At 54.0% G+C, this 24984-nt stretch overlaps 1 protein-coding gene across 3 annotated transcripts in view; it reads left to right on the top strand.

Annotated features, from left to right (window-relative positions):
- The window catches only part of LOC102045925 (carboxyl-terminal PDZ ligand of neuronal nitric oxide synthase protein-like), a 36434-nt gene that overhangs the window by 10664 nt on the left and 786 nt on the right, over nucleotides 1–24984 (top strand). Inside the window, exons 3-11 of one of the 3 annotated variants that reach the window (XM_055721146.1) lie at nucleotides 11915–12053; nucleotides 17613–17705; nucleotides 18397–18455; nucleotides 19899–20007; nucleotides 20464–20605; nucleotides 21009–21169; nucleotides 22762–22929; nucleotides 23708–23873; nucleotides 24310–24667. In XM_055721146.1, coding sequence (XP_055577121.1) covers nucleotides 11973–12053; nucleotides 17613–17705; nucleotides 18397–18455; nucleotides 19899–20007; nucleotides 20464–20605; nucleotides 21009–21169; nucleotides 22762–22929; nucleotides 23708–23873; nucleotides 24310–24667 — 1337 coding nt within the window. In that variant the 5' untranslated portion in view covers nucleotides 11915–11972. The remainder of the gene's footprint in view (nucleotides 1–11914; nucleotides 12054–17612; nucleotides 17706–18396; nucleotides 18456–19898; nucleotides 20008–20463; nucleotides 20606–21008; nucleotides 21170–22761; nucleotides 22930–23707; nucleotides 23874–24309; nucleotides 24668–24984) is intronic. The other 2 variants (XM_055721145.1, XM_055721147.1) reach the window with 2 other exon arrangements.

Here is a 24984-nt window from a genome sequence, read left to right as displayed (position 1 = left end):
CTGTGTCCCATTACCTGACCTGCCTGCAGGACTGCTCAGCTCCAGGCACTATGGTCTCAGAAACACCAGTTAGTCCCAGCGTCCCATCCATGAGCCAGTTTAAGGTTTCTACCACACAAGATTAAGCTAATTGGTTTTATCTTTCCAGGCCCTGACAAAATACAGCAAGTGTTTTCAGGATGGTAATTAAGTGTTAATTGCAGCTAAGTTTAGCCCTAATGCCTCATTAGTTTGTTTTCCTCTATTTGTTGCAGCTACAGCAGCCTCCTGCACAGGGATGGGGATCAGGCTGGGCTTCCTGGGAGGCAGAGGTGTCCTGCAGTGTGCTCCGAGGGTCCTACCTGGGCCATGCCAGGAAGCCTCTCACCTCCTTCTACCCAAGGGGAGGAGATGTGGGTGTGCAGATACAGACCCTTGGACCTGAATGCTCTAATTAGCATCTAGGCAGCAGCTCTGCAGTGGTCTCTGGTGTGTCCAGACACACACATTAGCCCATTTTCATGATATGGTGGATTTTGCATCCTTTCCTATTACACCTCCACTGAAGCCTTCATCACCCCAACCCCCTTGGCCGGTTCTTTGCCCTTTCCCATGTCAGAGGACTAGTTAGTGGGTTTAACAAGGGCAGGCAGTACTGAAACTAATACTGTTCAATGCCCTGCTCTACTGAAAAGCATTTCACTGCTCCACAGTGCAAATGTCACCTGAGTTTGGTTCCCACAGTCTGTTTTCTGGTCTGTAAGAAGGTAACGGACCTGACAGATGCCCTTGGAGGGGAAGCCACCTTGCATTAGGAGGTGACAGTCACATTCCAGCTCTTGCCTTCCCACAGCACAGGCACTGCCAGGATGCTAAGGAGGGAGGTGATCCCTCCGGCAGAAGGTCTGGCGAGAATCCATCTCTCCAGGCAAAGGAGTGGTGTCAGCTGGAGGCTGCAGGGCCTCCCCTCACAACAGGCAGAGCTGTAGAGCGGTGACCTCCCAGCCGCTGCTCCTTATCCTGCTCCCACCCCCCTCCAGGAAGGGCTTCCTACCCTGCTGCTGGGTTTTACAGCCTCTCCCCTTTCCTGGTATGTCCTGCAGCCCTCATTAGACAGAACGCCAAGTGGGACAATGTCTCCCAAAGGTCCCTTGCCACGAAGGCCCAAAGAAGGGGGAAGGCTGGGGCTGGAAGGGTGGGTGATGGAGGTGCAGCTCCTTAAGCCTCTCCACACGTATCCATGGTCACCTTGGCAGGCTCAGGTGTGTTTGATGCATATGCCGCTTTACTAACCTTACGGAAAATTTAATTTTTATAAGCTGAAGAAATGGCTTTAAAGATGCAGAAGCTGCTTTCCTAAAAGAATTGAGTCTGCCTCATCTCAGACTAAGCCAAGCTTGTTTTATCCAGTTTCTGCTCTTCGTATTATCGTAATGCAAAGGGAAGAAGCTCTTAATGAGATGTTTTTGCAGTGGCGTCATGCACCGCGTTTCTAGGCAGCATTGTGTGGCTACGGTGGAGAACTGACAATGTTCTGCTCATACATCTTGAGTGGGAGGAGAGGAATAAACACCTCTGAGATTACACAAGAATCCGGCTTTCTGCTCGCTGGGGATGTCTCGCCCTGCCATAGAGCTGCCCCACTGGCTTGTAATCTCTTGCCAGTTTCCACCCTGCTCATCTCCAACCCTAAATCACCTTTGGACTTCTTGCCACAGAATAGTGATTAGTTATCTTCTGCCACTTAACTTCGGAGATGAAATGCGTGGGGACTGGTCTAGCTGTGAGTACAGGCCACCGTAACAGAAGACAGCTTAGAGCTTTTTCAGTAGCCACATGGCATGACCTAGTTTTTGAGAAGTGACTGGTGATAATAGATGCTTCAGTTCTTATACCCTGTTCAGAGAGTGCGCTATGTATGATTGATAACAGATGGATGGAGGGATCAGTCAGTGAAATGTGTCATCTCTAAGCAACAGTGACCTTTTATGCCTTCCTCAGTGCTGAAAACTGGATGGCTCCTCCAGTGAGGGGGTGGAACTAGTGAGGCATATTAATACTGTTTTGCCCAAGAGTCATAATGGATTGGAGTTTAGTTGAAAGCTAATAAAAGCAGTTAAACAGATACTACTAAATAGAACAAGACTGAGCTTTTTGTCTGATGCTAGATCTTGACAATGAGGCAGCTATCTTTTAATTGTAAAATAAAGTGGCTTTAACAGTATTAGTGCTATATTACTGAAGCATTTGATTTCACTAGCTAAAATGTCAGTGTACGAGATCTCTGCAAAGCTTTTACCTAGTTCAAAATAAAGTAGCTTTTTCAACAATTACATTACTGGTTGTAAAGTATTACAGAAATGAAATATAATGGCTTTCAAATTACATTCTGGTGTGGAACAATCAGCCACAACTCAGAGCTGCTTCTTTATTGGTGTCTGAAAAAAATGAAATTGAGATGGCAACCAGAGTGGTAGTGAGCAGATTAGGTTAGCTTGTTAACAAGGAGGTGCCTTAATCTGAGTGACCACTGCTTGGGCAAGGGCACAGAAACTGGGGTTGCCCACGGTGGGGAGTGCCTTTGCTGTGTTGGTGGAGCAAAGACCATCCTCATGCAGCAAATACAAGCACACACTTTGATTTCCACTAGAGCAGGCTGACATGTTTCAGGAACAAAGCAGAATGGTCCATGAAAGTACAAATGCTTAAATCTGTCCCATGGATGAAGCTAGCTACATGCGGGGGGGGGAAGGAAACAAAAATCAGCTTTAACTGCGGTGCAACCTCATGTTTTGACCTCAGCCTTTCTGGTTCTTAGGTTTAGAGAGCCTGCACTGGACACAGGAGGAAGGCTAGACCCTGTGCCACAGCAGCAGGCGCCTTTGTAGATTCTGTCTTGCTTTTTGTCCAGTGCAAGAGCCCTTTGTACTTTACAGATCAGTGTTCTGAGGAGAGGGGGCCCTGAGGGACTGTGACCACAAAGCAGAATTCTGCATAGTAAAATAATATTTGCTAACAATAGTTTTGTTCTATGCTTGCTTTCTGCATTCTTCTTTTGCTGTGTACTAAATGACACCTGAAGGCAAACAGAATCGGTGCTACTTAACATAACGCTTTGACAAGCTACTTCATGTTTTGACCAAATAACTCTATGATAAATCTACAGAACAAAAAACTTGAATGGGTCCCTGGAGGGAAGGATACTTTGATGGGGGAGCAGGGATTTTTCAAAGACATTATGGAATGGTTTTCTTTCTTGCAACGGTGATTAGACATTTTCTAAATGGCCTTTCCCTGGGCCAGATGGGCTATTTGGACTAATTGGCAACTGCCTGACTGTTTTCAGGACACCCGAGTCACTTCCCTCTTTCTCCATCCTTCTGTCACTATGCTGCTGCAGAGATACTGCCATGCGGTGGGTCTGCTGATGGGGAGGATGGCCCTTTGCATTGCAGAGAGCATCATGGGCCAGGACCCCAAATCACCCTGCTGCTTGCACAGCCAGGTCCAGCATACCCCCAGGAATCTCACCAAACCCTCTGAGCTCCAGGGATTTCTTTCCAAGACCAAATCATTTTTATCATGATGCAGTGCGATGGAGAGCTAGGCATTTATAGCTGACTCCATGAGGGCATAAGACATGCAGTTACTCTTCAGGCACATGGATTCTTTGGCAGAACTGGCTCAAATGGTGGTGTCTGTCATAAACACCTGCTGCCTCTCCAAGTGCCCTGCACCTCTAGCCAAGCCCTAGGCAGTTCATGAAGCACTAAGGTTCAGTGATCCCAAGCCCTCATGGACCGGTTCAGTCCTGCTGCAGCCTATGCTCCTGCTGTTAATGATTATGGGGCCTAAACCTCCAGCCCAGGTACATTTTCTTATTTCCACGGTGTTGTCCCCCCAGGGCAATGCTGGTCTCCCACTTAATCTTGCTTCCTTGCACCCAAGCTGAGGGCAGGAGCAGCCATGGGCTGGGGCAGGGAACACTGTGGTTAATCATTGACCTGTACGCAAAAACAGCACAGAATGCATTAATGTCCACAACTTCACACCTAGCTGCTGACCCCACTGCTAGCACAGGGAGCCAGGAATGGCACTGGGGAGCAGAGCAGGCGTCAGGACAGTGGAACTGAGCATCAGGCCTGAGGTGGCTGCCAGTCACTGCTGAGCAGGGGGACAACGCCATGCCATAGCTGCCTTGGCAGTGTGAACAGGGCACATGCAGGTGGGTTCCTGCTCTTTGTAGCTGCTTTCAGGGCTGTCTGTAACAAGTTCATCTTTATTTACCCATCTGTGAAGTAGCTGCATACCCAGCTGAGGACCCTGGCATGCCTCCAGGAGACCTGGGCACATACACTGCCCAGCACCATGAGCCTGCAAACCACTGACAAACAAATCATCCAGTAGTCTCTTGTCCAAGAGCCTGAAAGCCCAGCCCAGGCTGCTTGCCTCTGCCTCGGCACTTGGCTGTGATGCTCTGGTACAATTTTGATGACAAGACCTCTGTGGCAATAAATACTGATACCATAAAACCCTCTTTATCCATAATACCCACTAGCTAAACCCAGGCTGTTTCTCTCATCATGATTCACTAACCTCAGTAGCTCCCCTGAGGCTAGCAGAGTCCTTGAACTGCTTAATATTCTGGAGTTTTGGAAATGACACAATTAGCATTGAGTTTTCTTTCTTACAGCAACAGTCTTGTTTCCAGATTAGAGTAGGACTTTTATGGACAATTTGAGGACAACTCAAGAGACCTTCCTTTATAGATTTAGGGATTGCCACGGTCTATCGGCAGTTTGATTAGCATTCAATATTTTCTAACCAAGGATCACTTGGCACGAAGCAGCGTGCCAGCTGTGCTGTGCCTGGCTCTGCTCAGGTCTTCACATCTGGGTAATACCCAGGTGTGACCAACACCTGCCCAGGGGCAGCCTGGCAGGAAAGGGTTGAGCTCCCTTCTGTCTTTGCTTTTACTGTATTCCAGAAACACTTGTGATACAAGAGCTCTTGGGCGGATTTCAGGAGACATTTGTGCCCTGTGTGTTGTTCAGAATAACCAAGATTCTGTCTGAAGTCGATGGGAATCAGGAATCCTGTGCTTTAGAATATCCCTCTTAATAGCTGCATCTAAACATTGGACGTAACTGCTGATTCTACTGAGGTGGCAGGATCCTCCAGTGCTGTACACCAAGCCTTTGCTAACAGCCCTTTACATGCACATTCCTCACAGCCTTACTGCAACTGACCCCTCCAAGCTCAGTGGCCTGCTCCTGGCTGGAATTGCTGTACTGATGGTGCTCTCGGATCCAGACACATCCTTTCTGTGCAAGGCTTGGAGGCCGACTATAAGTCACTGGGCTTTCTGTAAGAAATGTTTTCTCAAGTGGAACTGTTGGAGATCAATAGTATTAACAGCTACACAGAATAAGTCTCCTTGCCAGGGAATAAAGCAGATTTCAGTCCCTGACTCTCAGGCTAATACATAGCAAAGCTGTTCGTGAAAGCTGCTGGCATTGAGAGAAGTAGAAAGGTCAGCTGCACCCAGGGCTTGCACTAACAAAGATTCCTCTACCATAAAAGAGAACGAAGCCTGATGGCATCTAGCAAACAAGGCATGAAACCTGGTCTGCATATAGCAGCATGCTAGGCAGCTCAGCATCCCTCTGATTTTCATTCTGGTCTAGTTTATAATCAAGAGCTGTTTCTGAATGCAAATGGAGATCAAGTCTTCATTCTAGCTTGAATTCTGCTTGCTCAAAAGATAAGAGGTGCCGAGTCCAGCTTCCTAACTGCTGTAGATACACAAAGAAAATACTGATTTCCCTCATAGGTAGCTAGGAGAAACCACGAGAGCGCGAGCTGGAGGACAGCACCCAAGGTGCATATGGTGTGTGATAGCACGTTTAGAAGCCAAGAGATGGTCCCTCCCTGCAGCATTTAGCAAAAGCAGGTGTTAAGTCATGCAGATGTAGCTCCTCCAGATTCTCAACAGCAAACTACATTCCTCCTCCTCCTCCGGATAAGTATCCGCCCTGGGTGGACATGCTTAGCATCACTTTCCCCCACATGCTGAAGTCACAAGGCCTTAAGGAGGCTGCAGCCACAGGGTTTCTCCTGGCTGCAGAGGAGCACAGGTGCTGGAAAAGGAGAACCACAGTAGGTCACACCTGGCCCTCTTGGGAGCAGGGGATGGGTTGGCTTAGGTACTAGTTTGAACACCTGAACAGCCTTCTCTGCCTTCTACCTCTTAACCTCACCTGCCTGCAGTGAGCCTCAGGAGCACTGATGCTCCCTCCATCCCTGCACGCAGGGCATGGCTCACCCAACTTGCCTCTAGCTGGCTGCACCTCCAGTTGCCACCCTCCTCCTCTTGGACTACCTGCACTAGAATAGCAACAAGCATCGTTACGTAAATGAGGAGGGAAACGCTGCATTATTTAGAAGCCTGAAATCCTGGCACCTGTCTGTATCTGAGCCTCAGCATGGCAGTGGGACTAGGACATCTCCCCACCTTTGTGCTGCATGGATGTGAGCCCCCACCAGGGCCCTCGCTTAGCACCCCTGAAGCACACTCTAGCTCCCCCCACCCGCACAGCTGCACCATGGTGGGTCCTGCCCGGCTCCCGTGGCCGTAAACTGCTTGGTCTGAGCAGCTGCTCTGCTCCCTGGAGAGCAACTGTCACAAACGCTTCTGTGAAGGGTCACAGAAGAACTAAAAATCAGCTTTCTACTTTTATTCTCCCTCAATAAACACCAACTCCCAGAGACAGAGCAAAGCAGTGCTGTGAATCACCCGTGTCCCATCTTCCCCTCCTGCTTCCACAAGGGCACCAGCTCCTCTTTTCCCTCTGCACAGCTTAGCCATACCAAGGAGCATCTTCCAGGCTGCCAGGCTCACACAGTTCATCAATGTGCCACTGTGCCAGCGGCCTGTCAGGCTCACAGGGAGCAGAGGGAAGGGACCGACTCTACAACAGGGATTTTGGAGAGAGCAGCAGAAATCCTCGGTGGCTCCCTGCTCATGCCTTCATGCGAGCAGTATCTGGTGGTCTGGCCCTGCTGGCTAGGTGCTGGGGAGCTGTCACTTAGCAGGGGACTGGCTGTAACCAGAACAACTGAATGAATGAAGTAGAAAATGAACATCCTTGCTTTTTGGATGAGAAAGTGACACACAAAATACTCCGTTACCTTCCCACAGCCACGTAGGGGGTCTGAGGCTTTTTCATGGAGCTCTGAGCCTGCCACAGAGTCCTGGCTTCTGCTCTTCTAAGCTTTGTTGTTTGAACATTGATGAACAAGGTTTAAAACAATTCAGTCTACTAACTTGCCTCTTGTCCTACATACCAGGCTGGAGGGCAACTAGGATAAGAAACATCATGTGTACAAAACCAGGACCTTCTCTATGGGGCCTCTTGACACTGATGTTTATAGGGAAATACACAATTATTGAAGGTATCGCAGTGTATAATTGCAGTTTCACTTCTGAGGGTTATTTCAGGTGAATCTGACCTGCTTCTAATGAAATTAGCACTCTTTATCTGCAGTAACCTAGCAGCTCTTTGAGGCAGGGACCATTTTCACGCTCATGTGCACTCAGTGCCTGGTACATGAGACTGTCGAGGTGGGGTCCCAAGACGCTACTTCATTACTGAAACTAATTAATCATCCAGAGCACTGCAGACCGAAAAGGTAATTTGTTTTCTCCTGCAAAGTGAATAGAAGTAGGGAGTAAAATAAAACTCTGCTTCCCTGTGAGCTGGGGTTGGCCTGCCCAGGCAAGACAAGGGCTGAAGGGCTGCGTGTGGGAAAGCTCCCTATTAAACCTGGGGACAGCAGGGGGTTCCTGGAAGTGACAGTCACACAATGGTGCTTTTGTCAGAGAGGCAGCAAAGGCCAGATGATGTCACCTTGCGCTGGGCTGCAAGGCTGCTTGTGCCTGTTGGGATGAAGCTCAGCAGTATTGCAGTATCTCTTTAACAGGGAGGAGGCAATGAAAAGGCTGCTTTTATCCCACTTTTTTAAAAGCAGGCAAAGAAGCTTTGTTCCAGAACAGTCTGCCTGTTTTCAGAGGTGGAAAAGACTAATTAAGAGCTACTGCCAGTGCTGGTGTCCCCACCAGCTGCCATCACCTGCAGGAGCTCAGCTCTCCCCATGGATGTAACTGACCACTTTCTGCTCCACATCCTTTTGACTGGCTCAGAGGAATATCTAAACTCCAGCCATGTCCTTTGCCACCTCACCTTTAGGTGGAAAGATTGAGCCATCCTTAAAGGCTGCCCGAGACTCAACAACTGAGACCTCCAAAGGATGAGATCTCCTGAAGATGGGGAGAAGGGGGGATGAAGAAGGCCTATATTAACATGCCCATCTGAATGCTTTGCAAGGCCTCAGAAAGCAGGATTCCTCAGAGGCAAAAGAGACTTGGATAAAAGGCAGCTCTTTCCCCTGCCTCCCCCGTACCTGACCACCCTCCAGCCACTGCAGCCAGAGGCAGAGCCCTCACAGATCCCTGCGTGCAGGTGAGGCAGCACCACTGCCTGCCCAGTCCAAGCCCTAGCAGCATCTCTCCCAAACAGAGGGGTGAGAGGAGGTTCTGAAAGGTTTGGTGACCAGACTGAAGCACAGCCCACAACAATGCCCTCTCTGCTGGCAGTTAGGGCAGCCCTCCTAAAAACCCGTGTTTGTGGGGCCATCCTGTACGACTGATGGATCCCAGCCCTCCCAAGCAGGGAGGCATCAAGCAGATCTTTACCTGCTCCACGCACCTTGCTGCGGAGGAGCAGCCCTCGGTTCCTGCTGATGTAAGTGGGTGCCTGCTTGCGTTTCTCCATCCTCACGCTAAGGAGCGGTTCAGTGTTCCTCTCCAAGTCGATCTACATAGTAAATAGGCTCTCAAAGTCAGAGAGAGCGTGGCTCAAGGCTACAGGATGCAACAGGATCCTGACCTGCTCCGGAGGCGATTGCTGGGTGCCCATGGGGATCCCAGCCCTGCTGGGGATCACAAGTTTGTACATGCTGTGCGGTGGGGATGTGTAATCCTCACCATGAGCGAGGGCTGGAAACTTCTCATTTCAGCTGGCTGCTCTGCCTTGACTTGCCAGGTGAACTCCTGATGAATAAGCAAGCCTCAGTTCCCTGTGTTGGGACTCTGGCTAACGTCTGCCCACCTCAGGGAAACGTTACAGCTCAGGATTCATGTCTGTGAAAGAATTCGAAGCATGGAAAGCTCTTTTCAGGGAAGGTCTTCAGATTAGTCAGCTCCCAGTGCGGCTGGTTTTGAATATTTATGAAGGCAGAAAATTGTCAGGCATGTTTTGCTGAGCTGTACCGCTCCTTTCCTGAAAGAAACATTTTTCCCAAAACGGTGCTCAGAGGCTTGTTTACTTCAGTCTCTCCATGAACCATCACTCCACCAAGGTGACAGGCAGGAGGAGAAGCCTGGCATGATAGCAGGCAGGGTGTCTGCAAGGGAATGTAGAGAGAGCACACCAGCTGTTTGGGATGAAGCAACCTGTCAGTGCTTTATTTCAATAAAACCAGAGTCTTAAAGCTGTTTTGGGGAAGGAGCATCCAGAGAGCCTGGATCCACAGGTTGTTGTCCTCTTATCCACACACTGCTTCCCTGCAGCTTCCAAAACCCTGGCAGGGGAGTGGCACTTGGTACTGCTTCCTAGGGGTTTATTTTTTTCGCCTTAGACCCTAAGTACTGTTGTGGCTTCACTCACACCCATCACCCCAGCGCATCTCCAAAGCCAAACAGGAGGCAGCCAGGTCAGGCATGCCCAGCATTCCTGGTGTTGTCTGGTGAAACCTCTGTCCCTTAAAGGGCATCCTAAAGAGAGACAGAAAACACCTGCATGTCTGCAGAGAGCTGCCACATAGCCCAAGAGGACCGGGCCGAGCTCGCACTCCCTTTTCTATGTGCAGACAACTTTCAAGAAGCTACTTTTGGAGCCGCAGTTACAGGCTAAGCCAGGAACTAACTGAACACAGCTGAAGTGCCCTCGTGCCAACTGAGGGTTCGTGGGGCACGGGTCCACAAAGACCTGCAGATTAGACCAACTGAAATAGTGCTGACAATACCAAACAGGAGACTCCAGAAACACAAATATTTTCTTAGCTTAATTCAGGGTTTTTCAATTTCCTCTGATGCCTTTCATCCCTCCGCAACCCACAGCGCTGCTCAGCTCTGGTTGCAGTAAGGGGCTGACAGCAAGCTGGGGCATCAGTGAAGGCTTTGCCCACCAGACCTCTCATCAGTGAGGTGCTTGCGCATCTCCTTGCACCAAGGCAGCTGTGAGGGGCCACATGCTGCCCTGAGGTCAGGGAGCAGCAAGGGTGGCTTTGCTGCCTCAGTGAGGAGGAGCTGGAAGCCAAACACGGTAACGCGGCTGGCAGGGCAGGGGCCTTGTGGGCCAAGGCTTCATCCCATCATACCTGAGCAAGATGAGGAGAGCAGACTCTGGGTAGCAGCCAGGTTCATCCAAGAGTCCAGATCATTGGGCAGGTCCATGCTGATGAGACAGATCTGTGGCCCAGCTGGGCAGTCAATCTTCAGGTTGGGATCAGCGGATCCATAGCCAGGCACAGCCATGGCTGAGCTGGAGACCAATGCTCTCTTGCACTGGAGCTCAGGAAGCAGTTCAAGGCCCAGAGCTGAGCTTAAATGCGATCCCTGTGCCCATGGGTGGGGGTGGAGGCCCCAGGTGAGGCTGGTCAGGACTGTTAACACCTCTTCACAGTTGGTTGCTGTGAAGTGGTCAAAGTGAGAAGAGCCAGAGGTGTCAGCACAGTTCATGAGAGATGGTCCCAGCAAGGCAGCTTGGCTTGGTGGGAGGCTGTAGAGCAGAAGGGCTGTCCTCTCGCTAGAGCCAAGTGCTGTGACTCCATAATCCTGGAGTCCATCCCATGCCCCTTGGCCAACCTTTGAGGACTTCTGCTTCCAGCTCCCAAAGAGCAGTTACCCACCTGCCTGGCCAAGCCGGTGTTGGGAAGCAGATATTTTGTGTACCTTAGATGTAGTCTGTTGGGGAGATTTTGAACACGTAGACTGGATTTTGCAGTTCTTCCTTCCCTCACAGCTATGCCACAAGTTGTTGCCAGCTCCTGCACCTGAAGCAGCATCTGAGACCTGCTGTGCACAGGGCACGGGCTCCGGGCTGGCTGCAATAATCCTGTCAGTACACCATCAGGGGCCAGTCTGTCCCGTGGTGCTTTCCTTGCCAAGACTAATCAAAGCTCAGGCTGTCACCAAGGACATCGGCATTGCTGGCTGGGTTCTGTGGAGACAGTGGTTTAGGTGGAGTCCTCAGGAAGGAGCATGTGGAGCTCCCCAGGGACAGGGTGCTGTACTGGGGACCCTGCTGCTGCTGCCCGTGTCTCCTGGGGGTTATCTGCATGAACTGCCAGGCAGGAAAGGACCGATGCTCAGGGGTCCTGGGGAGGAGAGTGTGGTGGGACCTTCTGGTGCATGATCGCTGGGGTCCTGAACCCCCATGGGTGGTGCTGAGAGGGGCGAGGATGTGATGTCAGTCACCAGAGATTATGCTGAGGTTGAGAAGGGGACAGAGGGTTACACTCAAATGTGCAAACTCAGTCCTCCACCGGTCAGCTCCCGAGAACTGTAAAAGGAGGGAAGGGGATCATGGGGCCTGTCAAAGTCTGTGGCCACGAGCCCCAACCCGAGGTCTGGCACAGAAGCGCCCACAGGCAGCTGCTCCCCACAAACGAGCTGAAGCCACGTTGCAGCACCCCAGCCCCAGCGCCAGGGTGGGGGCACAAGCCTGCAGATGCTGTCCTACATCCACGGAGAAGTCAGGAGTCCTGCCTGGCTCCGCAGGCAGCGAGCACGGCTGCCAGAGCACAGAACTAGGAATGAATAAATAAATCCTGTGTGATGAACTATGGTCACATTTCCTTGCTGCCCTTCCAGGGACTCCCAGAAACCCAGCGGGGCCGGGAGGGCTCCTGAGCCCCCTTCAGCTCGCCACATGGGGAGCGGTCTGCGGTATCTACAGAGAATTTGTTGGATGGTTGAAGGAGCTAATTTAAATGAGAAAAAAAGACTTTGGGTACGTTGCCAGCATTCTCCTTGCCTATTGTACTCACCCTTCGGTTTCTGCTTTCCAGTGAACAGTTTTATGTTTCCAAGGATCATAAATCCTTGTTTCTGCACCGGGCAGGAGGTGCGCTCCTGGGCTCCGCTGCTTCCTGCGTTGCTTTTGTGTCCGTGTTGCCCAGTTACTGCAGCACAGACCCGGACTATGCCCAGCCGCATTCACACTGGCCACGTCCCTGGGGGCGCGCACCCCTCCGCCGGGCACTGGGGGTTCATAGGATTCAGACAGGCACATGCTTTCCAAGGCGAACAAAGGAAAGGCCATAACCCAGTGGTTTCCAGCCAGAGGCCGCGATGGAGCGGCTGTGGCTGGCCAGTGACACCGCCGCTGTGCCGGGGCTGGCGCGGGAAGGTGTGATGTGATGCTGAAGGGGCTGTGGGGACCCATGGGGGCACTGGAGGCTGGAGCGCAGCCCACGGTCCAAAGGATGTGGGAACCGACACCACTCATTTGTTACCCTGAGGCCGCACGCAGCGCTTGGCTCTTGCTGGGAGAAGAAGTCAGGAGTTCTCTGTAGCATCAGTTCCAGGCAGCAGCACACTAAGCATCAGTAATTCAAACAGCAGTCAAGGTAACACTGTGTCCTCATGCCGTGCGGGTCAGTTTGGTTTGAAATTAATTACATTCCTGAACTTGAAATACTTGGATTCATCATGGCTTTAATTACTAAAATGGTGCTTATATGGTATCAGAGGTTGTGTGCTGCAGCAGGAGGGAAGGATACCTCCCTCGTGGCTGGGATGCGGCCGTGTGCCAGCCCAGGAGCGGCAGCAGGGACCAGTGGGTCTTGCCGGGGTCAGTCAGGGGGCAGAGCCGAGCAGATTCCCACCTCCTCATTGCCATGCTCCCTGTGTCCGCCTGGCGGGCCAGGTCTGGGAAGGGACTGGGACTGCTTATTGTTGAGGGGTTGTTTATGGACACATACATCCTGCAGCCTGCCAGGCCTGGACGGGGCAAGGGGAGGCTGGGGCAGGACAGCAGGCTAAGGGCTGGCTGGAGAATTTACAGCTGCACGAGGAAGTCTTCCATTTCCAAGCCTTTGGCACCTTCCTTTGGGCACGCAAACAAAGTACTTACCCGGCAGCAATTGGGAGCACTGATGTGCTCCTGTTCCAAAAATGTGGAGAGCCTCTGCCTTGATTTCCTTTAATACCACTTGGGCTGCAGCAGCAAACGCCGTTTGAACCATGGCAGGGAGCGTGTCCTGGTGCTGCCGGCTCCCTCGAGTCCCGCCCTTCTGCTCTTTGTTAATGAGGAAGATGCATTTTTTGGAAACACAGCCTGCCTCTAAGACCTGCAAACTCTCTGTTTTATGACAGTTTTCATTTGCATAATGAAGGCCCTGATACCTTCAGTAATTAATCACATTAAGAATTGCTTCCTTGAATAACTCTATTCATGCGAGTTGTTCTTAGTGTTGGAAACTGCATATGATTTCCAGTGTGCATTAGCCCATCTCTTTCATCAGCAGATGGAAGCTGGTAACTGCATGTGTAATTTATATCTGCTTGGGTGGAATTATCAGATGAAATATGCATTACACGGCACCATTAACATTTCTAGTCATACAGTCTTTAGCTCTTGGGTAAGTTAATATTGCATGCCAGCACTGTGTGGGACTGTATGAAAGGCAAGGACTTGAACACAGAGATTTAAAAGCAGAAATGGAAACTATTCCAGGTCAGACACATCAGATACAGAATTAATGACGCTGCTAAACTAAATGAGATGCGTTGCCCTTTTTTAACATGCATTTTTTTGTAAAATGTCCCATCTTGTTTCCATAGTTAGGAAAGGTGCCAGGCTTGCCTAGTGAATCGCCACATGTAAGGGCAGCTCCAAATCCCTTAACATCTGGAATGCTTTCCCCCATAGGATAGCACAAGCAGGAGGAGAATAACAACTGAATCTCAGAAGGCAGCAGAGAAGATGAGCGCTGCTCTGTGCGTTTGGATTTGTCGGTAACCTTGAAAAATTTGGGAAATAACATCATATCGATTCAATAGCAAGAAAAAAAATATCAGTGACTAGACTTTGCTCTCTGACGACAGTGCCAGGTTAGTCAGGAGCCTCGTGCTAAGGTGTATGTTGGTTTATGCGTGAACATTTTTACAGGAGATAAAGTCTGCTATCTTGGAGTGCATTTTTTCATGTGCTTTTTTGTCCTTATATAAATCACAGTTAATTAAAATACTGATTCCTGCTTGATAGGAAGCAATTAAATGACTGAAGCTGTATCCCATCTGCCTCTCCTGTGTAGAGATGCAGAGTCCGACCCAAGCTGGTGCGGTATGGGCTGGTGGGGCTTTCGCCCAGCACTGCGCCCTGGAGTGCAGCACTCGCACCCAGCTGGCATTACTGCTCTGCATGCTGAGCAGCCGCTGGGGGCTGGGCCACCCTACAGCTCCTGCTGCTTGAGGGATTGCACCCTTTAGAAAGGATTTTGGGGCCCAGTAACTGTTTTCAGGCCAAGCTAATTCTGCCATGGCTGGGACCCTGGCACCTCTGCTGTAGGGAGCATGCTGGCCCTTTGCAGATGCTCTGACAAGGATGCAGCAGCAAGGCACAAGCATCAGCGGCCGCGAGCTGCACGGAGCAAGCAGGACTGGCAAACTGCTCGGCCTCCTTCCTCACTGACCATGTTGTGGCAAAGGGCTGCATCAAGAGCAGAGCCTCAGGGCACTGCCTGCAGATTGCAAGGGTCAAAACTGCTTCAGACACTGTGTGTAGGGTGTATGTGTCGCCAGGGTGGGGGAGAAGCTCTGAGCTCTGCTCCCACCTGCCCCGTGTGCCTCCCCAGCCCCGGCTGCCCCAGCATGGCTCAGCAGCTCAGCACCAGCCACAGCAGGGGCAAGGGCAGAGTGTGCCAGGCGCTCGCAGCGGCTCTACAGCTCTGCTTGGAGCTGAAGCCCCCCCATACCTGTCCCAGAGTCAGGCTGGGGTAATGCGGTGTGGTAGCTGGCTGGAGCTCCCTGGCTTTACAGAGACTTGCCATCACTCCTGGCAGCACCCGGAGATGCACTGCCACTGCTCCCAGTTGTTCCTTTCTGTCCAAGAGAGAAAGAAAAAGCATCTCTGCAAATTCCAGACTTGGACTTTGCTTAAAGCCTTTGAGTAAAGAGCCTTGTTTGAATGTAATTGCACCCCTGTTGCTACAAGGGGAAAATACACTGTGTTGCTCTTTCTTGGAAAGCTTGGCTAGTATTTTCCCAGCCATTTGTGTATAAAGAGAGATAAATAGCTCTTTAGCAGGCAGAACAATCTATCCCAGTTTTATTGACATTCATGCAAGCAGACAAGGAGAAACAGTTTGGTGGTGCTGAGCGCAGGGGAGGGGGAAGCTCCAGCTCCAGCCTGGCAGTGGGGCTGGGCTGGGGGCACTGGGCACCGACGGGCTGCCTGGCAGGAGGCTGGGAGAAGCCCCCCCAGGTGCCAAGGCTGGTGAGCGCAGCCACCCAGCCTCAGCCCCGCAGGCGTGTGTGTCCCCTGCTGGTCCCCCCCAGCCCGCGGCAGTCTGCGGGATGCATTCCCCACCTCACCCATCATTTCATTCCTCCCTATAAATAAAAAACGTGTATTGCAAATTTAGCTCTGGCTTTACACGCAACGGTGCTATAGATAGATTTTTTAAAGAGCTTGTCTCAGAGTAATAATTCATGGGGAGATCAAAAGGCTATGGTTTAATCCGGGGCCTGTCTGATACCATAAACCTTGCAGAGTGCTAAGAATTCAATGAGCAGCATCAAAAGCCTGATAAACATGAAAGCCACCCAATTTTCTGCCTATGAGGCTGGCGTGGCTTACAATGGGCGCTGAGGAGCTGGAAAGACGCTTATCTTCTCTGCAGTGCTTGGGTGCCACGATGACACGGAGCCACACACCGAGTCCTTCAGCTTCAGGCTCCTGAAAGAGGTGCCTGGACTCCCTTAACATCTCAATTGCTACCTGCAGCTCTGCAGCAATAAGATTTCTAATTAGATGTCTAATTACACAGTGTAGGTAGGCTTCAGGCTGCACTCTGCTGCTTGGCATCACCTTGTCTTCCGTGTCTACAAATCGCAGCCTGCGATGATTCTCTAAAGCGATGTGGCAGAGGCATACCAAGGGATAGTGGAGGCTGGTGATGAACTGGTGATGAAGCGGAGGCACCTCCTGTCCCCACGAGCCTGTCAGGACAGCACAGGGATGGTTCGGTGGCATGGTGCTTGCTGGTGAGGTGGCTGGCTGCCCTCGGGGTGACAAGATGCCCAGAGGGGGCTGCATCACCCTGGCACCTTGGCAGGAAAAGCTTGCAAGCTGCTTCCAGTTTGACAGACTGATGGAAGATAGAGCCAGAGCCCATCTACAGCCAGTTTTCTGGCGGACCATAACTGACAGCATGCGGAGAGAGCCAAGAGCCGTCGGGGAGTGAGGGCAGAGCAGGCACTCGGCTTGGCCATGCTCACGTACGTTTATAGCCTTGCTGCGGCTGCTGGCAGCGCGAGCAGGCGGTGGTGTCCCCATGATGTCCCCTTTGTCAAGTCCCAGCACTGTTGACATTATTAGACTATTAAAACGGGGGATTTGTAACCTCTGCTTGCCAGCAATGATAACTGTACATAGAGTTAATCCAAGGGATTTCTTTTTTAATAGATGCATGGTGGCTGTCACTGTAGCTGCACTGCCAGTAATGGGTGTGCTGGTTTAGGTAACTTGAGGATCTGGCCCAGGAAAGCTGGATTTCAGATAGGGGCTGTGAAAAATATGGAATATCGAAGTGCTGTATTTGGAAGCCAAAAATAGTGCCTAAAATGGGGCCAGTAAGGATCAGCACTGTAAACACAGGTCTCCGTAGTGGAAGGGCTCTGCCGTGCTTCGATCTGTCAGCAAAAGCAACATTTAAAAGCCAGAGATTCAATTTTAAACATAAATGGAGGAGAGTTCAGGCTGCAGACACCTGCAGGTGAGGAGCTGGGTTTTCCTCCAGAGATACCAAGCCCACTGAGGTTAATGTGATTATGTAAACGACAGAGGTATAATTGCATTATTGCCACCCATCTGGCCCTCCCTGCAATTCGTAAGTCATTTTATATTCCCCGTGCATTGCAGCACTGAAGCACAAGGGCACTGGAGATGCCATAAATCACCGCTTGCTGTTTGCTGCAAGTGCCATCTCCCCGTCGGGCCTCTGGTGCCAAGTCCCTCTGGACTAGGCATGGCCAACACATCAGGAAAGTTCTTCCTGGATCCGGATTGACAATCTCTAGAAGTAGTCCAGAGGATCAAGCTCCACTTGTCCTCTCCCAGGGGATGGTCCTGAGAAAGCCAGGATCGTGCCCGGCATCCCAGCTATGGCAGCGGGTCCTTCCCAGCATGGATTTTCTTCACAGGATAAAACCAGTTCCCACTTCCATCGGCAGGTGGGATTAACCCCAAACCCAACATTTTCATGCAAAACACTAATACCGCACGCTGTCCCAGGTTCCCCCCCAGCACTAGCCCTCTTCTAACCTGGGTTTTTCTTCCCACCAGTACGAATTCAAAGCCAAGAACATTAAGAAGAAGAAAGTGAGCATCATTGTGTCCGTGGATGGGGTGAAGGTGATTCTGCGCAAGAAGCAGAAGGTGAGACCTCCAGCCCAGCGGGGCCACTCGGGGCCGGAGCACCTGGGATGTTGGCTTTGGCCATGTCTGGCTGTTACTGCTGCTCGGGGTAGTCACTTTAACCAAAACTGGTCTTTTCTTAAAAACCACATGGAATTTTCACAAGAAAACACTCGATTTTTCATCAAATAACAAAACCTTGCTGAAAAAAGAGTGGGAAAACTACACTGTGGGAAGAGGATCTTTTTTCTATCAAAAACTATCAAGCTTTCAGGAAATACAGTTTCTTTTTCGTGTTAATACCAGTAGGCTTTTTCCGCGCTGCCTGGGCTGAGCACCCCTCAGCTCGTCGCCCAGGCTCTGCTTCCCACCAGGCTGAGCCAGCAGCTGGATCCAGATCTCCTAAGCCCTAGCTCAGAGCCTTCTTCCCCAAAACCTGTTACTCTTCTGCATATTTGATGCTATAAATTAATCTTAGGGACCATTTTCAGCTCTGAAGGCTGTGATCAGATGACCAGATATGATAAATGATCAAAGAACTCTATTTTTATCCAAGACACTGATGAAACAGCCATTGCTTATATAGTCAAGTTGTCGCCTGGATTTTGGCTTGTGACAAACGCACCGTTCACCAGGGTTCCTGCCCATCACCATGGTGGAGCTTCATTTTTACCTGACTCACTGTAATTTTGTTTCTGCCCTCTGCTTGCAGAGAAAGGAGTGGACCTGGGATGAGAGTAAGATGGTGGTGATGCACGATCCTGTGTACCGGTACGTGGCAGGGGATTTACACCAGTTAGGTCCAGTCAGCCCCCAGCGATGCATGTCCATCCTCCCACTTGCTGAGTTACCTCCACCGAGGCTGACTTTCCAAAGGACTATGAAAAACTAACAAGGTTGCAGAATCACAGCTGATGGGGAATCCTTTTCATACATTTTTGAGAGTGAGATGGACTGATCCAGCTTTGAAGCTGGCTCTGCTGTGAGCAGGGTTAGTCTAGGTGACCCCCCAGAGGTGCCTTCAACCCGAATTACTCTCTGATTCTGACCCTGAAGACAGGCTTCCCACGGTTCTCCTTCAGAGCACAGCTCGCTGCGCACTTCTGAAGGGCCTTACTCTAAGGTGTAAGTGCTTACGGGGAATTAACCCACACAGGACGTGGTAAGACAGCACTGACTTCCCATAGCACCTGCCATGGGATCTCAAAGTGTTTTGGAGACCACAAGCCCCACGCACAGGTTTACACTAAACCTGATGCCTCAGGAGTCATCAGGGATGGCTTCCTTGAAGGCGATCCCAGCGATGGTGCGTAGCCTGTGGACACAGGTAAGAGCACAGGTTGCACCAGGGTGTCAGATCTCTCAAGGGAATAGTTGTACTGCCAGCGCGACACCCACAGCCCTGAGGACTGGGGTCACCAACACTGGTTTTCTGGGTCAGAGCCCTTGATGAGGAGACAGAAGAAGAGGATGTGCTGGTGTGTTATCCGTGCCTACCTCTTCTGATGTTCTTTAAAGATTATTACAAGATGTGGTACATCGGCAATAATTGCAAGTTCAACACAAAAACATTTCCAGTGACAGGAAAGAGTAAAAGAAAAAAAGCATTTCAAGAATCCCTTTGGTTTCTTCTCTATTCAGAGCTGACCTCACTTGTCACATTTTTACCCAATTAAATCAAACATAGAAAAAGGTCTTTAAAAACGGTTTTACAGCACAGGGAGGAGAGGCAGCCTGAACAGAAGAGGGAGAAATCCCCTGAGTACACTCCTCATCCCTGGCAGAAGCATCCAGGGGACGCTGGCTTTGGTGCTGTGCCACCTGCCTGCTGCTGCGAGCAGCCCTGCGCCAGGTGCCGGGGTGGGCAGCACCTTCGCTGTGCAGGCAGGCACGCCACGCTGCAGCCTGGGCAGGGATTAATTGCTGGGACTAAAAATAGCCACGTGTTTTCCAATACTATAGATATTTTAGCTTTCCCACAGCATCTTTAAAAAGCTTTTGCCTACTTCAGAAACCAGAAGGTTTTCCATCAAGCCAGAAACACTCTATAAATCCATCGCCTTGAAAACTGCAGGAAGGGCCACGCACCAGCACAGCCTGGGCGCTGTGAGCCAGCCCATCCTGGGGGCACACAGGAGCCTCCGAGGTTGTTGGGGGTGGGGGGGCCAGAGAGCCCCTCGGGTGTTTAATTCCCTTTGTCTCTCTCCCACCTAGAATCTTCTACGTGTCTCATGACTCACAAGACCTGAAAATATTTAGTTACATTGCAAGGGATGGCGCTAACAACTCCTTCAGGTGCAACGTCTTCAAATCGAAGAAGAAGGTAGGATGCTCCCGAGGCTACGGCTGGATCATCCCTGGGCAAGAGGTCTCCGGGGGGACCTCACACCTCCCCATGCAAATAACTGCTGGGTTGGAGGGTACCGATCCCTGGGGAGAGACTGAGGCAGCACCGGTGCTGAATGTCCACAAAAATCCATGCCTGGCGCCTGTCCCTTCTTGGCCAGCCCGGGCCGGGGGTGCAGTGCACCTGCCTCAGCCCACACGGAGATAAGAGCATCCATCTCCCGGATCGGGGCACCGAGGGCTGCCCAGGGTCATGTTTAGCGGTGGGCACTGCTGGAGCCCCCCCCGCGCAGGCACAAACGTGGCAGCAGCCAGTGTGGGGCAGCCCCGGGGTGGGAAGCGGGGGGAAGGCTCCCAGTTTTGGTCCCATCGGCGGGGGGGCAGCAGCAGCGTGGCCACGGCAGGGCTGAGCACACCCGTGCTTGCTCCGCAGAGCCAGGCGATGCGGGTGGTGCGCACAGTGGGGCAGGCCTTCGAGGTGTGCCACAAGCTGAGCCTGCAGCACGCCCTGCAGAACGCCGACGGACAGGCGGATGGTGCCAGCGACAAGTCAGCTGAGGAGCAGCCGCTGGAAGGTGACACAAGGCTCCCGTGGGGTGCGGGCAGACCCTTCCCTCCACAGCAGGGATGCTTTGGGGTGGGGAACTGCAAGGTGGCGTGTCCTTCGCAGGCCACCTTGTGACAGCTTCGGATGTGGGGCATGGGGAATCTGCCCTGTCTGCCCACTCACCCTGGGCACCAGGAGCCAGAGGCTGAGCCCCCGTGCCCAGCAGGCTGAGGGTCTGCAGGCACCAGCCCCTCGCCTGGCCCGTGCCCTTGCTCCTGCCCTTTTGCAGCACAGCGAGATCTGGAGCAGGTCCTGGCCATTGTCCCTGAGCTGTCATCCTGGCTGCCAGCCCTTCTTGGGGGGCCTGGCTTCTTGCTGCGATCCCACACGGGGCGGGGGGGCTTGGGTTTATTTATCTATCTCGTCTGAAGTTCACCAGATAAAGGGCTCCAAGGTCACGGATGCAGACAAGGTTGGCATCGACTCTGACGGCATCTGTGTGTCCGAGAGGGGACCTGGAGAGGTGCCAGGTGCCAGGGGGGACCTGGGCGTGCTGAAACCTGGGCAAGCCTCAAAGGATAAGAACTGCCAGGTAATGGGGGGTAGGCTGGGGGACAGTCCCTGCGCTCTGCCGCTGCTGGGGTCCCACTGCTTGGGGCCACTATATCACAGCTTGATTTGGAGGGACTTCCATGGCGACCCTGCTGCAGACCACCCTCCTGGCTCCCTGTTCTCGCAGCCCCCGTGGCAGGACAGGGTGCACAGCTTCCAGTTTACGCACAGCTGAGCTGCATCTCAGCGCTGGGGCAGGGAGGAGAGGCGAGAGGCATGGCGCATGGCTGAGTGGGTTTCAAATGCAACCCGGGAGAGCCCACCAGTGCAGGCAGGGCAGAGTGGAGGGGGGCTCTGCTGGAGCGATCGCACAGTGCTAGAAAGTGATGCAGGACGCCCCTCCCGCAGCAGCAGCTGCATAACAGGAGGAAACTAAGAGGAGGCATCTCTCTGGTGAGGTAACTGTATCCTCATCATGTGGGGTGGATTTCTGTGCCCCCAGCGCTGCTCTGTGGTGGTCACTTGTCCGACTGCCCCCAGCAGCGATCCCCAGCTCCCCTCGCCCCCCAGGTCCGGGGAGCAGCATCCCTGAAGGGAACGCAGGGCGCGTTCAGCATGAGCAGTGGGCTCGCAGCAATGAATAGCTGCTCTGCAGAGCTTCTCTGTGAGCGCTTCCCGGCGGCCTGAATAGCATCGCTTCATCTCACACAATCGTATCGCTTGCAGGGCCTGGCTGAAAACAGCTGCCGTGAAATGCACTCAATGGGACTCATTTCCGTGGCGGGAAAAGCGGGGCTGCCTGCGCTGGGTGCCGGAGCTGCCAGGCAGGGGCGGGCAGGGGGCAGGAAGGGCAGCGGCTGCGGGGCAGCTCCCGGGGGGCACATTGTGGAGGGCACTGTCCTAAACCAGCCCCACTGTCAGGGGGGATGCTGCCGGCTGCGGGGGGATGCACTCCCTGGCTCTGGGCTGTGTGCTGAGACCCCCAGTGCTACGGAGGGCCAGGTGAGCCACGCAGGGGGCCCCTGCATGGTCCCCAGGGCACGTGAGGTGGCTGCAAGGTCACCCACCCTGTGCCAAACTGGCAGAGCCTGAGCTCTGAGCACCGTGCTGGGGTGCAGGGGGCTCACGGCTGGGTTAGGAGCGGCTCTGAAAGCAGTCAGTGTGTGCACTGCCCTTCTCACGCCGGGTATCTCCGAGGGCTGGGGCCACTGCAGTGGCTTCATGTGCTGATGGCCCTGACGCTGAACTACTGCTGCCACTGGGAAATGCTTCAGGCAACAGGATATGGCCCAGCCTGGGCAGCCACCTCACAGGTGGGGTATCTGGGTCACTCCCTGCCATCTCCTCCCCGGGGACCTGCCCTCCCTGTTCCAAGCTACGGGCCAGACGCAGACGATGCAGCCTCTGCCAGCTCTCTGGGAGTGGGAAATGCGCTTTCCCAGACATCGCAGAGATGCAGAGCCTGACACCAAGCCCAGAACTGCCCCCGGCAACAGCCCCTTGGCGCCAGGGGTGCGGGGGTCACTGCCACGCTGGGGTCAGTGTGCTGGGGTCAGTGCCGTGGGGAGCCACAATCCAAATCCCAGCCTGAGCTGGCTGGTCCGCTCACCCTGCCCGTTTCTTTGTGCCCAGGATGCTGAAAACTACTCCCTGCACCCAGCCAGCTCCCAGCAGCTGCTCAGCCCCAGCAGCCCCTGCTCCTCAGCCTCCATCACCCCACTGGCCTCCCAGCACTGCCTCCAGCTGCTCCAGCAGCAGCTTCTCCAGCAGCAGCAGCAGACGCAGGTGGCTGTGGCCCAGGTACACGTCCTGCCCCTCCTCGGGTAGCATCAGCCCTTCTCCCCTCCCTGCCCCAGCCTCCGGCCAGGCTGGGCTGACGGCGGTGCCAGGTGGGAGCAGTGCAGGGAGCTCGCAGCACAGCTCGCAGCATTGCTTACTGCGTAGCTCGCAGCATCCCCTGCAGCATTGCTCACAGCATTGTTATAGCACAGCTTACACCGTTGCTGGCAGCGTAGCTCCTAGTGCAGCTCCCAACATAGCTCACAGTGTAGCTCACAGTGCAGCTGGCAGCATTGTTGGCAGCGCAGCATGCAGTGTAGCTTGCAGCATTGCTTGCAGCGTAGCTTGCAGCACAGCTTGCTGCATTTCTTGCAGCATAGCTCGCAGCGCAGCTCGGCCCCCGCCACGTTGCTGGCTGCACAGAGAAGCCCAGGCCACTCGAGCAGGGTCGCAGGGGGCGGCGGAGCCACCAGCCCCCGTCTCACCCCACTTTCGGCAGCCCCCCCCCGCGCCTGGCCCCCCCACCGGCCGCGGAGCCCGCTTCCCGCGCCGGGCCCCTCCGCAGCGCCGGGCCCCTCCGCAGCACCGCCCCCCGGCCCCGGTGCACAGCGGAGCCCCTGCCCGCTCCCACCCGCCCCAGCTGGGGGACTCGGGGGCTCCGGGGGGAGGGGGTGCCGCAGCGGGACCGGCAGGGGGCGCCGGAGGGCCGCCGCGGCGGGGGTGGCGGGGCTGCCCGCACGGCCCCGGCCGCATCACCCCTGGTCCGCATCACCCCTGCCCGCACGGCCCCGGCCCGCAGGTGCAGCTGCTGAAGGACCAGCTGGCGGCCGAGACGGCGGCGCGGATCGAGGCGCAGGCCCGGGTGCGGCAGCTCCTGCTGACCAACCGCGACCTGCTGCAGCACGTCTCGCTGCTGGTGCGGCAGCTGACGGCGCTGGAAGCCCGGGAGGAGCAGCGGCAGCCGGGTGAGCGCGGTGCCCCCCGCTGGCACGCAGCCTGGGGCGGTGGGTGAGACCCCCTCCAGCCTCACCCCGGGGCAGGGGGGGTTGGGTGCTGGGGTGCCCCCAGCACCATCCCTCTGGACCATCTCTGCACCCTCACGATCCTGGGGAGCAGTTGGGATGTTCCCAGCACCATTCCAGAAGGCTCGGGGAGGGAGGAGGCTTCAGGGCATCTCTGCACCCCTTGCTGTCACGGGGAGCAATTGGGGTGATACCAGCACCAGCCTACCGGGCTCTGGGGGACTTTGGAGCATCTCTGCACCCCCTAAGGTCCTGGGAAGCAGTAGTGGTGCTCCCAGCAGCATCCCTGCAGAGCATCTTTGCACTCCTCATGGTCCAGGGGAGCTGCTGGCTTGGAGGTCCCCAGCCCTTCACGCACCCCTCGTCCCTCTCTCGCCAGTTGACCGCTCCTTGCAAAACCTGTCCCTGGCTCAGTCCCTCTCCCTGAACCTGAAGAACCACTACAGCTTGGACATGCACCTGCCATCCACCTCCACCCCCGCCAGCATCCTGGGCAGCCCCGTGGCCCCCGGCTCGCTGCCAGCCCTGGGCCCCGGGGACTCCTACCTCAACCTCGTCAGCCTGGAGAGGGGCGGCCACCGCTACAGCAGCAAGGAGGGGGACGAGTGCCTGGCAGTACTGGAGGGGCAGGACGGGCTCAGCCGGCGCGTGGAGGGCTCCGAGGTCAGCGAGTTTGCACTGCTCAACGGGAGCAGCCGGCAGAAGGTGGACGAAACAGACAGAGGGGATGAGGACAGGTAGGATGTGCCACTTCTGTCTCCCCCTGGCTGGAGCGGGACCACCCTGAGCAGAGCCTCCCACTCCCCACTGCTGCCCTGGCAGGGCTCCCACAGTGTGGGCCACATTTCAGAGGGCTGGCGGCAGCAGGGGCTGGGGAGGAATAACACCGCCGTGTTCTGGGTGCCCAGGGGCAGGGACAGGCAGCGAGGGACCGTGCGCTGGCTCGGGTGCAATAAGCTGGGGCAAGGAACCCACCGTGTCCCCTTGCGTGGTCGCTGCCTGCCCTGCACCCATCCCCCTGCCACCAAATGGTCGTTGCCACATCACCCCAACT

This window comes from Falco cherrug, chromosome 9 (assembly GCF_023634085.1).
Source record: "Falco cherrug isolate bFalChe1 chromosome 9, bFalChe1.pri, whole genome shotgun sequence".
NCBI lineage: Eukaryota > Metazoa > Chordata > Aves > Falconiformes > Falconidae > Falco > Falco cherrug.
The sequence above is the reverse complement of the archived record's forward strand: the minus strand, read 5'-3'. Positions and strand labels throughout refer to the sequence as shown.